The sequence below is a fragment of the Micromys minutus genome (assembly GCF_963924665.1).
Source record: "Micromys minutus genome assembly, chromosome: 16".
In the NCBI taxonomy this organism is placed as follows: domain Eukaryota; kingdom Metazoa; phylum Chordata; class Mammalia; order Rodentia; family Muridae; genus Micromys; species Micromys minutus.
Window position 1 is genome coordinate 20,353,430 of NC_137985.1, and position 21,379 is coordinate 20,374,808.

The 21,379-nt window shown below is 42.4% G+C and overlaps 1 protein-coding gene across 1 annotated transcript in view; it reads right to left on the reverse strand.

Annotated features, from left to right (window-relative positions):
- Positions 1-18,102, reverse strand: part of TBX20 (T-box transcription factor 20) — a gene marked incomplete at both ends in the record, with an annotated part of 46,451 nt that extends 28,349 nt beyond the window's left edge. Inside the window, 5 exons of the mRNA XM_080930032.1 lie at positions 4,028-4,186; positions 10,135-10,243; positions 14,008-14,172; positions 14,995-15,244; positions 17,976-18,102. Coding sequence (XP_080786158.1) covers positions 4,028-4,186; positions 10,135-10,243; positions 14,008-14,172; positions 14,995-15,244; positions 17,976-18,102 — 810 coding nt within the window. The remainder of the gene's footprint in view (positions 1-4,027; positions 4,187-10,134; positions 10,244-14,007; positions 14,173-14,994; positions 15,245-17,975) is intronic.
- Positions 18,103-21,379: the final 3,277 nt, after the last annotated feature.

Consider the following 21,379-nt stretch of genomic DNA (forward strand, 5'->3'; position numbering starts at 1 on the left):
GCCCTTGGAGACCATTTCTCCAATTATCAGGGAAAGATCTGACCAAAGGCATTTAGAAATGAAACCTGACCTACACTTCAACTCCACAGCAATGATCTGCTGGCTAAAAAACAACCAGTGACCTTTAAATCTTAAATTATAAAATAGTTTGTTGAAAGTGTAATGTATTTAGCATTTATCTAATAATGTAAAGAAATACAATCATCCCTTGCAAAAAGCAGAGGAAAAAATGGATAAAAAGGTCCCATTTTCATTAATTCTAAATAAAACTACTAGTCTCAATAAGAAGCTCTCTCTCTCTCTCTCTCTCTCTCTCTCTCTCTCTCTCTCTCTCTCCACACACACACACACACACACACACACACACACACACACACACACAGTCTTTGGGAAACTTTGATTTGAATTTAGCAGACACAAATACAACAGTCACATCAAAAGTTTAAGACAGAGAGAAATGGACCCAAGTGGGAACTTATAAATCATTCCTCCTTTTTCTTAGCTCTTCCTGTATGGAAAACTTGAAGTGTCGACAGTACACATGTACAGTATGCTTTTCCTTTGCATTCTATTTCTCTTATTGTGTACATTGTAGGAAAATTAATACACTCCATGGGGTGGTGAAAACACAGTTGACTCCAGAAGGCTGAAAGGTATGTCAAGAAGACTAAAAATGATCTTCCCTGAACTTATTTCTAAGGAGACCTGTATCGGTTTTATTCATTGAGGGAAATGTATCAGCCATTTGCACAAGTTCCCTGTTATACCACATCCCAGTTATGGACGGTTTTATGCTAAATGTCATTGTAAAGATGGATTACAGAAGTTAAATCAGGGATCTATTGAGAAAGAAACTTCAACAGCGGGCTCTTTGGCAGTGATGGCCACTAACCCTATTATACTTTACGATGCAATCAAAGGTTAACACGTTCTTGTGACTAAAATTTAAACCCCCTTGTAATATCAGTTACAGGATAAACTTTGGTAAGAGGAGTAATTACTGTTAGATCTGCATTCATTAGTATTTTAACGTATTTAATACAGTAACATTTTCAGATTCAACCTTCAAACTATCGCACTTGGAAGTGATTACTTTGTCATCCTTGCAATGTCATAAAAAAAGACTTAAGACCCAGAAGACCAAACCATCTTGACAGGTCTGGCACTTATCAAATATGTAGCCTTGGGTGCATGTCCTAACCATTATCTACAAAATAACACTCACAGGACTTCCACTGGGGTTTAATGTCAGAATTAAATAAGATTAGTGAGAAGAACATGGAAGAACTTTCTTAAATTAAAATAACCATCCTAGACCATGAATTTTAGTTGACACTTCCGGTTGGGGGGGCACAACAAGCTCGAAGTAGGTATTATTAGTTCATACTAAAATTCAAATGGACTGACTATTGCATAATTTTAAGGGGTGTTTTCTAATAAATAGTCGTCTGAGCTATGACAAAGGCAATATGGGCACAAAAGTAATATCCCCACTGTGGGGACATGCTTGTTGGAGCGGCTGATAAATAAACACGTTATTTATTAATAAATAAACACATTAGTGTTGAGTGGCAGACCAGAGTAGACATGGAGTGGAAAGACTGAACCAAACTTGGAAAAGGTTAATGATGAAGTCTGAGTGAAGGGTATATGGGTTCACCTAACCATTTACTTACAAGGCTTTGTTTTGAGCATTGATATTCTCCGGAGTAAATAGATTGATGGAAGAAGTAATTCAGTGAGATTAGTACATGAATGCCCATGGGATCTATTGGCTGAAGAGGGCCCAGCTGACCCTCTAGGTGAGGATGGTAACTCCCATACTACACTCACTAATACTTGGTGTGAACACAGCCCCACACAGATAAACAGTGAGTACTGTGGGGGAAAGATGATATCTTGAATCTCTCTGGGAAGGAATGCCTAAGGGTCCAACAGAGCTAGAAACTGGAGGAGAAGAACCCTTTCCCTCTGAGGAAAGATGCTAAGCTCAAAGGTCTAAAGTTCTAACCACCTTGGTTCAAGTCCATGATGGGCACAACAAGCCACTGTCTGTGATTCGTGTAGCACATGCCTCAATTTCCCGGCTGTATACTGCATAATAAAAATGTTATTTCTCTGCTTGGATAATATTCCTGAAAAGATTAGACATGTAAACATCCTTTAAGTGGTGCGTTGTGCAAGTACCAAAACCTTTCCTTCCTTACAAGGTCTAAGCACTATGGCCGAAGGCCTGCTGGTCTTTATTTAGGATTGCTCCTTTGCCTATTAAAACAAATCTAGAATGTTCTGCATAGAAGCTTCCCTCCTAATTTGTTCTAATTCATCACATTTCATGTTTTATGAAACAAAGAAACTTGTAATTTACTCTCTCTAGTTTTGACCCCTCCCTCTTAGAGGGAATTCTGATAACAGCATTGAAAGTTTCCATATAACAAGTTTTCATTTCATCCCAAAGCAGCAACACAATTTCTCAAAGTGTCCTACATCTGGTGTTGTACCATAAAACTACCCTTTAGCATGAGAATATTTTAGGATTCTTCCTAACTTGAAGAATCATTTCCTGAGTGCTTTCTAATACACGTGAGAGCACCGTCAAAAGTCCGGATTTTCAGGGCTGGAGGGTGTGGCAGCCTCGGGTCTATTCACTGAGTTTCACTTAGAGGTTTTCTGAAAGTCTCTGCTTTCGTGTTATCATTTTGGAGATCCAAAGGGATAACACTTTGTTTATACAAAAAAGGTGATTTTTTCATAACAACTATACACTGATCTATCTTAGCAAACATGCCAACAAATTTTTTATTTGATTTATTTGTGTGTGTGTGTGTGTGTGTGTGTGTGTGTGTGTGTGTGTGTGTATGTGTGATCTAGGGAGGGATCTGACTCAGGTCATCAGATCACAGCATCTCCCCTTGCTGAGCAATGTCTAGGACACGATCACCGACACTTTAAGGACCAAGTGTGGATAAGCACTCTTGTTTTCCTCAACAGTCCGACCTCAGGGTTTCCAAGGCGTGCTGTATACAGCACCACATCTGACTTTCCTGCAATTCCCCAAAATAGTTCGACTAGTTCTTAACCCTACATTAGAAGTAAGGGAAATGGCAGAGTCGGCTGTGAAATAAACCTCATGTAGAAGTTATAGGCACATGAGCCTTCTCCATCGACTCTGGCCAGTCCACGTTCTTTGCACAGGACTACCTGTGCTGTTAGCTTCCTCCCACCTTCCCAGAGCCTCTGCGTCTTCCCTGCCTGACCCACCCAGCCATGCTGGATGCTCAGCCAGCAGGTGGCGCATGATCAATATCTGTGTATCACAGACTGCGTGACAAGAGGTGCCAATCAAACAAAAGCAAGGTGGAGCGCTCTGAGCAGCCTTGCTGTTGATTGAAGGTGTGGACACCTTTTACTACATACACTCAAAAGAGTTCTACTTCCTGATTTTTTGACTGCAGCTTCCTCGCTATTCTGCATCATAGTTGCTACAAAGCTGTCAACCTTCTGCTGACCAAGAAGAAAGAAAATGTTTGAGCAAGGGCCTAACAGCACTTGGCCTTTGTGGGACATTGACCAGTATTTGCTAAGACTAAATCTTACTCGAACAAACAATGCTCAAGTTGGAAATACAGACTGTGACTGAGAGTTATAAAAAAAAATGTAACCTGACGTTATAACTAGATATTTTGATGTCAATGAAATACAGGACTACAGCTTATTATTTAAAGAGACAGTCACACCATTTTCCTTATCCTAAGTTTTGACTAAGCTTGTCTCAAGAAGTATCTCGAGTGTTAGCAATCTGAGCAGCTGCCTACGGGTGCCTGAAGAAGGTGCACTGGGTGGATTCAGGTTAGGGATTCGTCACCAAGCAGCCTGCACTGTAGGATAAAGGCCCTAGAAGGTATGCTGAGGCTCCGTACACTCTTAGAGGCTCGTGTTCGAGGGCTCTCTTTCTCCAAAGAAGCTTCTTTTTTTCAGTGTTAGAAAAACCCCCATGCAGGAACCGAACTGTCCAGGACTCACTCACCAGTTGGTTCTGGTAGGCTGTGACTGCTGTGAAAACCGTCTCTGGAAAGATGAACGTCCTGAATTCTTCTGACTTCAGATTGAGCAAGGAGGCCGTGTGGTCTTTCTTCTTTATGATGTGCACCCGCGGCTGGTACTTGTGCATTGAGTTCAAAATTATCTACAGTGAAGAGATGGGAAGTGCTGAGTTTTTACATTCTCAACCCACATAACTATCTACAACTTCAAGTTCACCTCTAAGATTAGAGCTTCTGTCACATCACTTTCATGTGGTAACAGTCATCACAGTGAACCACATTTTACCAAAACAACTGCAAATTACAAGAGCAGCCTTCTAAAATGATGGGGGCAGGAGCCATTCAAAGGGTATGCTCTGTGTATTAGCATGTTTTAGTGTGTGTGTGTGTGTGTGTGTGTGTGTGTGTGTGCACATACCTTTCCTTAGGGGTTCCTGTTTGTGTGAACACATGTACCTATGCATGTGGAGACCAGAGGTGAATGTTGGATGTTTCCTGAGATCCCTTTCTACAGGACAATGTCTCCCACTGAACCTGTAGCTCACTGCTAAACAGACTGGAGCAGTGAGCTCTAGGATTCGTCTGTCTCCACCCTAGGGCCCCCTGCTGAAACTTGGCCTTTAATGTCCCATCTCAGGCCCTCCTGCTTAAGTGGCAGGCATATTATCAACTAAAACATCTCCTTGAACCAAGTTTTATTTGTTTTTCAAAATCAAGCCCTGGGCCAGTGAAATATCTCAGTGGGTAAAGGTGCTTGCTTCCAAGCATAATGAATTGGGTTTGATTCCCGGGAGCTACATGATGGAAAGAGAGAACAGTTTCTGTAAGGTTTTCCTTTGAACTCCATACATGCTTTGTGGAATGAATGCACACACACACAGAGAGAGAGAGAGAGAGAGAGAGAGAGAGAGAGAGAGAGAGAGAGAGAGAGAGGGAGGGAGGGAGAAAGGGAGGGAGAAAGGGAGGGAGGGGAGGAGTGAGGAGGAGAGGGAGGAAGAAGGAGAGGGAGAGAGGAAGATGATAGACAGACAGACAGACAGATACATACATACATACATACATACATACATACATACATACATACATACATAGATGGAAAGAAAGAAAGGAAGGAAGAAAGAAAGAAAAGAAAGAAAGATTATACAAATTAATAAAAGAGGGGTGTGCAGATACAGCTCAGTGCTTAAGTCTTGCAGGAGACTCAAGTTCTATCTCTAACAGCCATGTGGTGCCTCACAGCCATCTGTAACTCAAGTTCCAGGGGACCTGATACTACCTTTCACTTCTGACTTCCACATAGCCATCAGGAATGACCTTGGTAAATACACATGCAGACAATGCACTCAAACGCATAAATAAAGGAATTAAAATTAACAATAGTAACAAGTCTTCTAAAATATTTTGGGGATTGTTTTATTCTAGTTACACCATAAAATGCATATTTATGTTTTTTAAATAAAAATATTTTCTAGGAGGTCATATTGTATTAGACAGTCATGGGATAAAATCTCAAATCTACTATGTCAAACCTCTTATCTTAGCCAAGTGAGCAAACCTCCCCACCCTAGGCAGTCTCAAGTGAAAAGCTGGTGCTGTTGATTTTATTGTTTGTGCACACAAACCCAGTCACCCAGGGAAGCCAGAGGAGGGCACTAGATTCCTGTGAGCTGTAGTTACAGGCCTTTGAGAACTGCCTGACAAAAAGTGCTGGTGTCTAAGGGCAGATCCTCAAAACAGAGTGCAAGTGCCCTTCAGCTGCTGGGCTCTCTGGACAGCTTGCCCCCTTGGAAAGTACACAGGAACTAAGAAGGGTTGAAAAACATGAGCTGTGTTGTGACAGTTTCTTTGACTAAGTTTGAATCACTGTCATGGCCATCTTCTATTCTGTAGTTACAAAAGAAGTTGCGAGCTCATAGCCATAACTATCCCTTAGTTTAAAAAGACAGCTAAAAAATAGTATTTTCGTTTTTCCTTTAGTAAAATGTGTTTGCCACTGTACAACATGACCAAAGGATTTTCCTTTGGTTCTTGTTAGCTCGGTGCTTTGTTTATTTCCAGGCAGGGTTTCACTTTGTACCCCAGGCTGGTCTTAAAATCTTGGCAATCCTCCTGCCTCTGTCTCTTGAGTGCTAGGATTACAGGTATGACCTATGGCACTTTGGGCTGAATGTAATTCATTTTCAGGTATAAAATGTCTCCCATGTGTCTCCACCAACACAGAGACAGCTATTTGGATGTACAGAGCTGTTCTGCCTTTTTGGAATTGAGGGTTCAGCTGTATCTGTCCTCAAACACTTTGCAATTCTCAGGAAGCTCCCTGTAAGCAGTGCATGAGCCACTAGGTGATGCTTACTCTCCGGACACTGCAGCTGAAGGAGTCCTTGTTTCCTTGGCTAATGTGAATTGATAGACTACAGGAGGGAAGCTTCTGCTGAAGACATTTACCAACTATCCACTAAACACCAGGGTAACTGATACACCGTGAACATCTGCATCTTTGAGTGGTGCCTCTGTAAATGTAAACATCCTTAAATTGAACCAGGTATAATAATAGTTCACGCCTTTAGTCCCATCACTCAGGAGGCAGAGGCAGTCAGATCTCTGTGAGTTTGAGTTCAAGGCCACTCTGGTCTATTCAGTGAGTTCCAGTACAACCAGGACTACACGGGAAAAAAAAACTGTCATAAATAAATACCTTAGATTAGAAATTTTATACCTATACTGAACATTTATACTTTTCCTCGTCTTTATTCCCAAATAATTCAGACTAATTATTCACATAACATTTGCATCCAAGTAGGTATTACCAGTAGCCTACATACTACTTACAATATCGAGGAAACTATACATCATTAGTTTCCATTTTATATGTTACTTGAGCCATGGTTTTTCTATTTAAGACACCTTAGAACTAATATTCATAGAAATAAAAGAACAACTGACCACACAGTCAGAGTCTTTCTGCTAAACTTTCTGACCTGTTGACCCTAAGTCACTGAATGGAAATAACTTTTGTACCTGCCACCTATTTTTTTTTTTTTTTTTTTTTTTTTTTTTTTTTTTTTTTTTTTTTTTTTTGGTCTAGCACTAAAATAGAAACAACTAAGGAAAAAGAGATTTTTTTTTTCCAAATATATTGAAATAAGCTTTTAAAAGTACCATCATTTCTCTGTGTATAATGTACTTCCTCCAAGGAATTCAAGACAATGAGATTTGATATAGATCTGGAGCCAACTCAAAGTAGCAAAAGCATGCATTTGTCTCCCAATATATGTGTTTATCAGCATTCCTTTTATGTTCCACTAAGAAGATAAAAACTTTCAAATAGCATTTCCATCCATGTATATACATGACAAACAAAATTTAAAAAACAAACAAACATACTTCAAATCTTAAACTTTAAATAACACCCCTCCTACTCCTAACCCTTCCAGCCAGTATCCTTGGTAAGGGGCACTGAACAACCTCAGACTCCAAGGCCTGCTTTGCCCCTCATGGAGCTAAGAACTACCAACAGAACAGCACACTGTGTTCTTCTAGAAAAATGCCTTCCTGGGAATAGCTGATGTTCCTATCAGAGACTAAACAGTACATCCATGATAAAAGAGAACCTTCGTCAAACTGATTGAAGAAGCTGGTTAAATATCATAGAACCTAAGAACCTAACCTGTCTTTCTCTGTTTCAGTGGACGATAATTCTGGTGACAAAGGGCATTTTAAACCATACAAGTTTCAAGGCTACAGTAAGTAAAAGCAGCTGCTGACAACTGAACAATTTGACAAGGTCAGATCATCACACAATCAGGCTAGAACTCAGAATTCCTGAAATTCAACTACTCCTAAAGCTGATCAATAAGTAAAACACTTAAAGTCTGGGCAAATAATCTACTATTGAAGTATAAAGTCTTTCTGGACAATCCTAAATATTTCTTAAACTTCCACATGTAGAAAACACAATACGAATTTTTTAAGTACTTTCTCCCTGCAAAGATTTCAACTGGAACCTAAAATACTTTAATATGAATAACGAATCACATTAAGTAGGACTGGTGACTGACCTACAAAGAATATCTCAGATAGCTCATAAATCTTAGTATGACAAAAAAAGATCCGCTAAGCCTAAGTATCTTCTGTTTTTTTAAAGTTAAATTATGCTAACATTGAAATGATCTACTAACTTTCCAACCAGTCAGACAATGGAAGCTCATTAATCCATTTCCAGTGTCTCTCCAATGCTGCTCACAGTCACAAGGCAGCCTGGTCGCCCTGATGTGGTCATGAAAGCAAAGAAGGTCTGGGAGCATGAGGAAGGGACACCACAAGTCCTTTGCTCACTTCCAAGTCCTGCCATTTGAAACCGTCTCTAGAATGTTCTCATTGATTGTCTATTTAGAGCCATTTTTATCTATGATGCAAACCCAATACACACTAAGCCTTAAAGTCAAAAGAGTCATATTTAGTAAGAAAATAAGAGAGATTTTAAGCCAGGGAGAGAAACAATGAAATAGCCATGTTCTTTCTGGCAATAAAGGCAAAAACACAGAAATAATTTCTTCAAAAGGAGCATGCAATCCTACCTTGAGTTTTCTCACATAAACTCTACAAGAGAATCTGCACATACATTTCTTGGGAGATGACCCAGTGAGTAAGAGTGCTTGCCCTGAAAGCAAGAGGTCTTAAGTTCAAGTCCTCAGCATCCACAAGTGAAAACTTGGCATGGCAGTTGTATAGACCAGCAGACCCAGCACTAAAAGACAGAGATACCAGGATCCAAGGATCTCACTTGCCAGTTAACCTGATTGAGACAGTGGGCTTTGGTTGGATGGGAGATCCTGTCTTAATATAATAAGGTGAAGAGAGGCAAAGAAAGACACTGCATGCATGTCATTGAACACGCGCACACTCACGTTCAATCACATCAAAGACAATGATGCCTTAACAAGGAAAATTAGCAGAAGGCCAGGGTCCTTTAGTTAGTGGTTATTTACACTATCAACTGTTGGTAGAAGCTCAGAAATACATTCTCTCTTTTTCCCCTAATTCACATTACAATGAACTCTTTACCGACACAAAATAAAATGTGCTGTTGTTTGGTTTACTTTGTTTTTTGAGTGTTACTGGGAAATGTCATTGGCAAATGTCACTGGTACCACGTTAGCCTCCTCCTGCCTTACTTCCCCTGCAGGAATTACAGGTGAGTGCCATACTCCCTTTGTTCATAATTGCAGAGATTGTCAGTCTTAGCACCTATGCAGCTCTCCCAATAGGGGGCATAAAAACTACCATCAGTGCACCCAAAACTGGGTTTCTTTTAGGGAGAAAAAAAGGACAACTTTATCTTACAGTTTGGTGTGTTTGGTGAATTTGGTGCAGAGGGAGGTCGCTGGGAATGCCAGACCTCATCTAGAGCTTTCAAGGTCATAGGAACTCTGAGCTACCTCCCAAGTAGACTTCCTCTAAGAGGAGTACCTCAGGACCTTCCTCCTGGCTTTCAGATAACCCTTCGGTATTCAGAAGAGACACCTGCATGCCAAGGGGAGAATTAACTTGAGACAGAGGTTGCCCCACCCATTTGGTTTGTCCCTGATGGATGCATTGCAGACTTTCACCCAGTCTGCCTAGCAACATGCCACCTGATCAGCAGCTCCGTAGATTTACTTGGAAATAAGGCCCTTGCATTCTGCTGCACTTCACGTGACGTACTCTCCAGAACACACTTAGGAAACTCCAACAGGAGGTCTAGCCCCACTTTCTTTATGCAGTGTTACTGATATACTAACAGAAGTAAGATATTTAGCCCCAAATAGGCTTGCTGGCCTCCCTACATGCACATTGTCTTTGTTTTGTTGGCAAATGGGGTTTGCAATAGTGTTGAAGAGCCCTTGGCACAGAAGATGCCAGACCCCTTGTATAAAAGAGCCACAGGAGCATCTTTAACAAAAGCAGTCAGGATTCTCATAGAGTGACTCAGAGGTAGCAGGAAGCCAGAAAGACGGAGGAGAGGGAAAGATAAAGGGAAGAGGAGAGAAGATAATTCACATAACGTGTCCACTCCATCTAAGGGAACCTGAGGCTCCAAGGTTCTACTTACATGGCCATGTTGATCCAGTTCATTGTTGGTGAGCTTCACCTTTTCAAAAGACACCATCTGTTTGAGGAGCTGCTCGCCAGTGAAGGGGGAGTCTGGATGCACATAAAGCCTGCAGAGTGTTGGAGAGCTTTATTGGGACATGATTTAACAAAACTGTCTTGAACTAGGCTTATTGGCACACACGTGTGTCATGTCAGCACTCAGAAGGCTTGAGGCAGGATTGAGAGTTCGAGGCCAGTTTTGGCTGCAAAGTGGGAACCTGAATCAAATACACACATAAAATTCAGTGTTTATTTTAGACATTTTGATTCTAAAGGAACACATAAGTGTCGTAGAAGGGGGACATTTTATTTGTCCCATGTACCTTGAATTGATTACAATGGAAATCCTGAGGTAACTCCAAAGCATCTAACGTACTTCTTCATGTCCCTGAGATCTTAGGAGTAATGAATACATTTTCTATCATCTGATGAGCAAGCCATTTTGCAAAAATGAGTTGTTTCTTTCATATTTTTTCACCTCTGGTCTACTGGTCTACATTTATCAAATATGTAATCTTATTGTTAGAAGTATTTAAAAAAAACTGCCATGGTAATGTCTATGTTTCCAATATAGGCTTTATTGTAAAGCAACAAAAAGAAACTATTTAAATGAGAAAATAGTATTAGAGAATCAACTTATTTAAACTTAAAAGTGACTCAATTTAATTTACGAAAACAATGGTAGGCTACTTTTCAATACAGGGCATAGCAAATGTTTACTCGTCCATAGGTCAGAGGTGAGAGCCCACCAGCCTGCCTACTTTAACCACCAGCATTCAGCTCTGTTACCAGCCATTTATGTACCTGTTAGAAGAGCATTTTAATTGAATATTTTTATTTATATTCAAATGTTATTCCTTTTCCAGGTTTCCCCTTCAGAAGCCCCCATCCCGTCCCCCTCCCCCTGCTTCTATGAGGACGCTTCTCCACCACCCACCCCATGCCATCCCTTCCCAGGACCAATGGCTTCTAAAGAAGCATTTAAACAAGCTAAATGAACCTCTGGTTATTAAATTGATTTATGTATAGATAGCTTAAGCAAGCAAGCTTTGATAAGTAAAATCTATCGTTTATTGATTAGCTGCTATGTGGGAGGAATAGGTCTCACTGTGAAGGTCACCCACTTGTTCACTTCTGCTCTTGCCTGAAGTACAGCACGTTGCAAATCTTAACCCTGTCTTCCCCCATCACATCTCTCAAAACCAGAGTGAGATACAGAATGAATGAAAAGAAAGAAAGAAAATTTTTATAAGACAAATTACATTTTCCCGTTCTTTTTCTTTTTTTGTTTTCTTCTTCCTTTACCCATATACCAGGATATTTATAAATCAATTTTACACAGGACCCTTATAGCTGGAATTTATAAATAGTTCAGTTGAAAAGTCAGGGGAAAGTCATAAAAGCAACATTCCTCCAAAATATTTGGGTAAAGAATGAAACATCTGAGCCACTGTCTTTCAAACAAAAAGACTGAGCATCTGCACCCATGCTGAAATGTGTGAAACAGGCCAGGAGTGGAGCCCAGAGAGTCCTCTCTGGCCCCAAAGGAACTTTACAGGCCTCCTCCTCAAGGTATGATAAATTATTTTCAGGAGGGTGCTCATAACTGCCTTGTAAATTATAGCATCCCTTGGTAATTCAAATACAAAAGCACCTCAGGTTTTATTTCTCAAAAGCAAAAATCCAGTAGTTATTTTATTAATGGGTATCACGGTATCCTGTTCTCCTAAGAATCCCAGTTTACTAAAAGATCTAGAAATCGATGACAAGTTCATTCTTTAACATATTGACTATCCATAATCTCATTAGCATAGCTATTAACTTGTTTAAATAAAGATTACAATAGTAGTATGAAAATGTAGCAGTATGCTACTTTTGGCCATGAATGATGCTGTGCCTGTTAAAACTACCAAATAGTATTAGCAAGTATTGTTCTTCCTAATTAGAAATCACTGACTTCAGTCTGAGAAAAGTCTTCTCAGATTTAGAAGTTCTGTAGAAACTCACTTTGTACCAGCATCTTAAGCATCCCTATCTCCCAGATTCCCCCTTTTATGCAGGTGAAAAATGCAGCAAACTGTTTCCTGTAATAATAACAACCAGAAATTTCCATGTATTATCTAAAATGTTTCCATTTCATGCTTTTATCTAATATTAATATAAATAAACTGAATGGGGATACATGAAACTGCATACAGGAAACCCTTCCTCCTCCTCCCCAGCCTCCTGATCTAAAATTCCATCAATTGCTTTAACATGCTTCAGTTAACATAGCGCCTGGTAGGCACTTTTCTGTCTCTATCCAGAGCGGATTAGAAACAGAAACCAGCATGTCATATTTCTGAAACCCTACTGGCCTGCATCACTTTCTCATACCTTCAGAGAGGAAGAAAAACGTAGGAATAAGAATGAACAACTAGAGAAAAAGAAAGAACAGAGAAAACAAAAACAAATGTGTGCAAAAGCAAAAATGGTTAGGAATCTGATCAAATTCACACCCCAAGCTCTTGAAATCAGCGTCAAAGAGAAATTGAAAATGGAGCGTTTGTAAACCATTAAAAGGAAGGCGGGAGAAGCATGGGTTTGAGCACACCCTGAGCCATATGGTAAGACTATCTCAGAAAATAAACGAAACTGAATTGGCTTTTCAGAAGTAAATAATAAAAATCACCAAATTCTACCCATTTTAATATCTATTGTGAAATATCACTTTTTCACTTAGAACAACAAATTGCAATTTACAAGTATTTTTTTTTCCCTCCTAATTGTTTAATATGCTGACTTGGAAGGTGGCCATCTGGTAAGGCCTCTTTTAGGAACAGAAAGCCAAAGATGTTGTTATCTTCCTCCTGGTGCCTTTAAGAGACTACAGAGCCAATTATGTGCCCACTACTTGTGAAGGTGATGTTCTTTCTGAACCACTGATAGCCATCACACTGTGTCTGTTAAGGGAGTGGCTACAGACAAGACCTTACAAGGACCCATCTTAAAGGACACATCTTTGTAACATCTTTGAAACACTTCCCAGGAACTTAAGTTTGTAAGTTAAAATAAATCCTTGGGTGTGATCTAACTTTCAATCGATTGCCAAAAAATTAGTCATGAAAGGTGCATTTTCTTATTCAAAACAATGAAGTTGTCACTTGCTCCATGCTCCACATTAGCATCTACAGACAGAACCCTGTCACCTCCACTATTGCTCCAACTCCTCCTGAATGCTTCTTTGAATAAAATTCTCCAAAGAGACGTTCATAGAGACATTTTAGGACAAGGTACACACAGAAAAATAATTATTAGCAAAGGTAAACCAAAAAAACAAGTTAGATTGTCTCCAATGTGTTAGTTATGTTTAATGTAGAGGAATATTAACTTATTAAATTATGATTAACCATCAAAATTGTGGAGAGAGAGGAAGAAAATGCTTAAAACCTGTGAATCTTCTGTGGGTTAAAACCAATCAGTTTTGCTGAAATGGTGCTAATTTAAACAGAAATAATCACATTGTTAACAATTCCCTATAATATATTATGTTCATGAAGATTTTAGGGCACTTTCAACACTTTTACTTAACCTTACTCTGAGTAGCCTATTAGAAATATTACACATACATATGTATCTTAGAAGGGCCACATTTCTAACTCGTATTCAAACTAAAATTTCACCAATGTCTAGGTTTAATTATGAAAGATGAAATTAAAGGCAACCTTTCCTTTATGAACAAACTTCCCCTTTGTTGAAGACTAACCGGTGCTTTAAAACAACTCGCTTAAAATTCACATAAATCAGAAAGATTAATACCACTCTACTATGCAAGAAGTGCAGAGTCACAAACCTAGCTGGCAGGGGAGGGTCAGCCTTGCCGGCCACTAGCCAGGAGGACCGGTGGTAGGCATAGCGGTATCTCTTGTTGTCCACCGGGACGATGTCCATCAGTACTATATACTTGGCCTCGGGATCCACTCCAGAAAATGACACGCGGATGGTGGGGAACATCCTCCTGACAGAAAGACAGAGGCCAGATTCATTCTTTGAACCCGGGAGAAAGAAAGAAGGTTGGAACCGCTCGCAAGTAGTTCCCAGTTTCCCTCTTGGTTTTTGTTTGCTTGCTTAGCTTGTTTTTTTTTTTTTTTTTATGAACCTGCAGAGATGCGCCCCCCCCCCCAAAAAAAAAGAGAAACCATGACTTTCTCCAAAAAAAAAAAAGAATAAAAATGATTTTATAACTCTTTTATAACAGGGGCCTTTACTGGTGAGTAAAAATTTTGCTTGTTTTGTTTTCTCCAACTCACCAAAAGTCCCGGGCATTCCTTAGGGGGGGGGATTCGTAGAGTCAGATTCTAAGATCAGACAGGAATTGCCCAGGGTCTAGAACACCACCGGTAGACCTTAAGCAACCTCTCCGCCTTTCTCCGGAGCGGACAGGCTCAGGCCACCATCCCAGCCTCCTTCCAACCCCGAGTTCCGGGTTTTCAGCTGAGTTTTCGTAGGAAGCGGGAGGCATCAGGCATCAGCAAACTGAATATAATGGGGAGTCTCTCTCCCTCCTCCTCTTCCTCCTCCACCTCTCTGTAGCCACTAGCCAAACTCTGCTCCTGCTCATAACCCAAAATGCCTAAGCGGGAGCAAAGACTGAGCGCGCTGCGCATCAATGTGCCCATCTCCGTGTGGCGTCATGCAGCCAGACCCTGCTCCCTTCCAGTTTCAAGGCCCTTTTCTAAGGGATCTGCTGGGAAGCGGAGATCCCTAAACCCAGTGACCGTAGGCAGCTCAAGTGCGGCGGGTACCCTTTGCTCAGTGCCCGCCCGCCCACGTCAGCTACCTGCCAGACTTGGTGATAATCATCTCCGTGCCCAGTTCATGGAATTTGTCCCAGAGTTCCTTCGTTTCCAGGCTGCAGGCAATTTTAGCCATCTCTTCGCTGGGGATGATGGGGGCGGTGGGGATCAGTGGCTCTGTGCACAGAGAGGATGAGGAAGGGCTGCTGCCCCCGCCGCCAAACTCCGCGTGAGCATCCAGGCTGGCCAGCTCACCCAGCGGCTGGGCACAGGACGATTTCTCCACAAATTGCTCTGGAGGAAATGAGAAGACTGACTGCTATCACTAGCTAACAAGGGACACTGCAGGAAGGAGCTGGGGAGAGTACCCAAAACACGCAGTTGGATTTGGGAAAGTCCGGGCAGAAAAGCATGACCCATTGTTGCGCAAATTGACCTGGCCCGGTGGCTGGCCGCTAAACCAAATGAGCAGAGTCTATCTAGAACAAGGGTCGATTTGTTACTTAAGTGGCTGAAGTTCTCTTAAGAACAAGATATTAGGAGGAAAGGGAAGGCTGTGGTCTTGAAGGATAAAATGTAACTATTAGAACAATCATCCCAAATTCTAGACTTTGCAGCTGCAGAGGGTGGCACTCAAAAAATACCAGCCGTTAGCTTGCTAAATCACAAGAGTGGGCTCGAACAGGTTTTTGGTTTTTTTGGGGTTTTTGTTTTTTGTTTTGGATTTGTTTCTTAAAGATAAGGACAGAATCGAATCGTGAAGTGAATGTGTATGCAACTGTTTTTCCTTCAAATAACCCTGGAAATGAGGGAAACAACTGCAACTCCAGAGTGGCAGGAAATGAAAGAGAGGAAAATGTGTTGCCACCCACTAGTAGATTAAAATATCGCAGCCTATGAACCAAACATCGCCTGGGCCCAACTGCTAAGAGTTTGGATGCTACACTAACTTTGGGGCAATACAGGGTGTTGATTTGTTTATTTTTATTTCCCCTGCCAATTTTCTTTTATCTCTTGAAAAGAAACTACTTCAATTCCCCTCCGAGCCCCAATCAAACTAGCATGTTCTAACTGCTCTCTAGAAAGCCAACCAGTTCAAGCTGCGCGCATGCACACACCTGTGTGGTGTGTACTTGAGTTTATGCTATGAAATGGTTTCTTATTTCTCATGCTTCTCAATGTGCAGCTAACAGAAAATAAATGTCCTTTTCACAAATCGGTAATTAAGTATTTAATTAATTAAGTAACTACGGCTGTTTTGAAATCAAAGGAACCAGATTGTACCGACATCCTGAAACACTTTTGGAAACATATGCACACCACATCTTTATTGGGAATTGGGACACAATCTAAACGTCCTTTCCAAGCACTGACAGGCAAGCTCTCTAAGTATCACTCAAAGCATCACAGAAATAGAGGACTCCAAAGAAACAGAACTGCCCAGGAGGTTAATGGAGTAGAATTAACAAACTCGAGTGACGGGGCTTCCTGAGACACATTGGAAAGCCACCGTTTGCAATGACAACAACCCGCTATCTTAACAGAACCTTTGGGTGTTTGCGTTTGAGTCTTGATGTAGACATACATTAAGTAATTGTGCTGTGTTGGGCTGGTGAGTGTAAGGGATGAGAATAAAATGGAAAACAAAACAGGTAAACAGGTTCCTTTCAGAGATTGGAGGGGGAGGGGTGAGGGGAACTAGGGATTGGCTTAGCATTTGTAATTTCGATTGCAGAATTTTTGTTGTTGTTGTTTTGTTGTATTTTGTTTAGAAAATTCGAGAAAACTGATTGGGAAATGATAGCAGGGAGCCAGCAAGCTTCCCTGAGATCTTTTCCTACTATTGGGCACCAAAATGAGATGGAGGTATGAACTTCCCTAAGTGAAATGGATAATGAGTGGAAGCCTCAGCGGTCTAGCTTCGGCCTCAGTAGCCAATGCTGTTTTTAGAGAGTGGGAATTTGTTAGTTAGCTCACATTGCTTTCAGGGATCTTAGAAATTGGGAGCCTTTATTGGCACTAGTTTCGTGGTCTTACCGCTCTTTCTTGGTATCACTGTTGTTTGGGACTTTAGTAATCTCCTGTCCCTGTGTAAGCTCCTTGGTTTCCCAAGCGCCTCAAGGTTTCTTCTCTACTGTTATCTTGGATGCGATATGTATTAGAGTTAGGAAGGGATAGGAAAAAGAAAAAGTGGTGTTCTTTATCGATTGCCTTAACTTAGCTCTTTAACTCTGATTTTAAGAATAGTCAATGACTGGGGTGCGTGGTTATTATCTCTGAGCCTCCTAGAGAGATGGCAACTTTCCCCTTGGCTGTAAGGGTTTCCCGAAAGCCCTGCCTTTTTACAGCTCAGCAGACCTCGCCCTCACCGTTCATCTCTTTTTAATCTGTGCCTAGTGTCCTCGGTAATGAAAACCGATTTTCCAAAGGCAATGTAGCTAAACAGCTAGGGATCTGGGGAGGCTTTGACAGTCTCGACTGAAAACCGGCAAGTATAAAATGGGGGTTCCTGACAAGCCTCGCCCTTCCTCAGGGGAAAAAAAAAAACGGCTCCTTAGTTTATAGTCCTTTATATTATAGACATATTAAGACTGTTTATTGTGATCGAAAAATTAAACTGGTTTCTAGTGAAGTCGCTCAGTGGCTTTGATTCCAAACGCAGGCTCGGGTGTTATATGCACCGCATCTTAACCCTTGCTTGCCCTTGAATTTGTTTTCATTCAAACAAATTCGTACAGCTTTCCTATTATCTATTTGATGTCGGGATTTCAGGAAACTGGGGAAAACGACTACAAACAAAAGCTAGATTCCCACGATCTTTACTTGATGTTGAAGACCCCCAAAGAAAACTTGGGAGGAGAAGGAAAAAAATCTTTCTCCCAGGACCGAATTCTGGTCCATAGTCTTAGACTTAGCATTGGATCCGGCCGGATGAAAAAGCCACCTCTGCTTCCCACGGAGCTAACCGCCCGCACCCAGGAAACAGATTAACAGCCCCTACTGACGGCCTAGCACCCCGACTTACCCAGGGGTTTGATGGTGTTTTCTGCTGCCTCCTTCTCCTTGGGGCCGCCGCTGGACATGAGAGCGGCGATGGAGAAGGCATTGGCCCGGGAGGAGAGCTGGGGCTTGGGCGACGCCGTGAACTCCATGGTTCCCAGCGTGCGGTCCTGCTCAGGGACCTGGCCTGCCAAAACCACGGTCCAGCTTCCCCGAAGGGAGACAAAGACCCGAAACGCAGCTCAGAATTCCCGAGAGCAGGCAGAGCAGAACTGGGGACTCCAAGAGTCCGTTCCCACGTTCCTAGGGCTCTAAGGCGACCTCACCAGTCCACTAGAGCAAAGCAGGGGAGCCGCAGAGACTTCGAACCGGCAGGAAAGCAGGGTAGGGACCTGCCGGGAACTCAAAACTGTGTGTAAGCCCAGCGAGCGAAACGCGGGGTCCTCAGCACTCACGCTGAGTTCTCCCTCCCTTCCCTGCTTGGGACCGCGGAGTGGCCCCGGTCCCGGGGAGGTGACGATTGGCCCTGGGACTCCACTGGATGCAGAAACTAGAGAGTCGGATCTCCGTTCTGCAGAGCGCTGCAAGGCGCTACCTAAACTGTGCCCAGGCGCCCGCTGCCTCGCGCCTTAATTTGCTGGCGGTGGCCGTCTCTGCGGACAGCAGCCAGTCAGAGTGGCTTCACGTCACCACTTCCTGGCTGAACGGGGCGGGGCGGGGCCGAGCGGCGCCGGGAGGGAGAGCCTAGGGCACGGCACCCTCCTACCTCTGCGCTCCCGGTGGAGAGCCCGAGGTGACGCACAGAGAACCGTGCCACTAACAGACTGGCGCAGCTAGCGCTACCACCTGAGCCCAGTGTCTCAGATCCCGCAGAAGGGGAGCATACGCTGTCTGGAGAGGCACTTTCACTGCTACCCAGAACCAGAGATCAGCGCGTGGCGCAGGACCGAATGTCACCAGAGGAAGCCTTACTGAGTTCCTCTATTATTTTCGCTCTTTCGGACTACAGCTCAGAAGTTCCCAAATAGTTGAGAAGCTCCCAGTAGTGCAAATCCCTCATCATTGAGAGGCATTAACCTGGTGACACTGCCCAGTGCCCAGTGCTAGCTCCTCTACTTGATGGTCACATCTACTTTCACAGAGAGCTGGATAGGTACAGCTCTGGGAAGAAACTCTGAGCTGCAGGGTGCCTGTAGAAAGGATGCTTCTACTTATTTATTTTCTATCTATTCTTTATTTATATATTTAGTTATGTATTTATGTGTTTATTTGCTTGTTTGTTTATGTGAACCTGGCCTTCTGCTGCTGCGCAGTGGTTGCTTCTCTTCTAGTTTGAGTTTTCTATTCTGGAGACTCTGAAAAGTAGGACAGTGACCTGAAGCAAAGAGCAGGGTCAGGACATGGAGCTCTACGGGGGACCATGTGACACGGAGAGTGTGACCTTCCCAGCTTTCTGGCTTTCCGGGACATAGAACCATCCATCTGCCCTGCAGACTTGGGCTAGGGACTTCCCACGGGTTTGCAGAGGGAGTTCTGTTGGCCTTGCTCAGTCTAAATAACTCGAATTCTCCAAATTCACAGGGTAATCCGCTTCCCTTGCAGCCGTGTAAACTGTAGAGGACACACACACACACTCAAGCTATACTTGTAAATATTTGCTCTCCTTTCCAGCCAGTTGGTCTGGCGATTAGGAACCTCTTGGTGGGTCTTATGCTGGGGTGTGGGTGTAAAAAGACATCTCCCTTTCTTCTTCCAGTGCATCCTCTTCACAAAGCTTGAAACAAAGTTGTGGTGAAATCCAGCTACAGAGTAACTATTAAGAACATCCCCGTGTAAACAGAATGTTGGCATCTAAGGACATTCTGATTTAGGCTGGCCTGGCTATCCTTTCTTTGCTTGTTCATTTCAACATCTCTCTTCGAAATGCCAATACTGGGGAAATTAGAAATTAGTAAAACTGCAGACTTTTCATACTAGAAGGTGTTCTCTTTTTCTTCTTCTTCTTCTTCTTCTTCTTCTTCTTCTTCTTCTTCTTCTTCTTCTTCTTCTTCTTCTTCTTCTTCTTCTTCTTCTTCTTCCTTTTCTCTTTCTCCTCCTCCTCCTCCTTCTTGTCTGGGACACTACTTTTTAAAGGATCAAAGGTGATACCCTATTCTCCATACACATCCCTGTGACTACCCTTCTGAGTCATGAAGCTGCCTTCCCCTGACTAGCAAATGTACGGATACAAGTGCAAGCCCTTAGAGAGTATCAGGTCCCCTGGAGCTGGGACTACAGGCTGTTGTGAGCCCTCTTTGTGGGTTCTAGGAAGTGAAGTCCTCCGGGTCCCTGGAAGAGCAGCAAGTGCTTTTAGCTGCAGACCCATCTCTCCTGGCCTTAGCTACAATGCCCTAATCAAAGCAATGTACTCTTTCTATTGTAAGGTTCACACTGGTTTGCTTCTTGTCTACATTTTTAGAGTTTGTCAAGGAAGATGGATTTCTTTAAAGAAGTGAGGTTTTTATTTGGGGGGGGGGAGAGAGAGAAGGTTAATATAGACCTTGCTATAAAGTTTCAATTAATGTTACAGATTTTGTTTGTTAGATCTACTTTTCAATAGTTCACCGTGTCACTACACCTCAATTAATAAAATATGCTATTCCATCTTATATATGGGGAGGTACTATCTTTACTGCCTTAGTGGCTTAGATTGTAGTTGGAATGGCATCCTGAAAGATACAACGGTTCCAGAGAAGGAACCACAGGAAAACAGAATTTCCACTTTCTTACAAGTACCACTGTATCCCAGTTCTGAGACGTTTGTAGGCAGAAAAATCACTCAAAAGCAGAAGAGGGTGAACAAGTGGGAGGAGCCAGCAAGCTAAAGGCATTTAAAGAAGCACCTAAACTAACCCATAGACCAGGGGTGAGTCGCTTGGTGTTCCTAAGCTGTGCGTCTTACTGACATTGAAACTACTGGAAAGGTGAAACATTACTGCAGGGTTATTATCCTGGTGAGCTGCTCTCCTCTTGGATCCACTGCCTGTGCAAATCAATGTTTTGCTATAAGACCGGGAGCCAGTGCTGACAGAAAGGTAATCCAAAACTCCTGCCTAGGGAAGCTGAGGGTAACTGGCTCTGGGGTGCCTTCAAAAACCCTGGAGGAGCAAGGGTTAATGCATAAAACCACCCCGTGGAGCTAGAACAAAGCAATCACATTAACACTTCCCTCAACCCTGCCCAGGCTGATGACAGGCTGTGTGTTCAGGCTGCTTTCAGATACTGGAAAAGGCATTGGACTTGAGGAAAGCTTTGAGTCTTGACTTTTAACACTCGCTAGCACTGTGGTTTTGTAAACTTCCCAAGCCTTTCAAAGCTTCGGTTTCATCATCTACTTTAAAATGGGACTAATACTTTACTGCTGTGTGGTAGGGGCTTTGTGAATTTAAA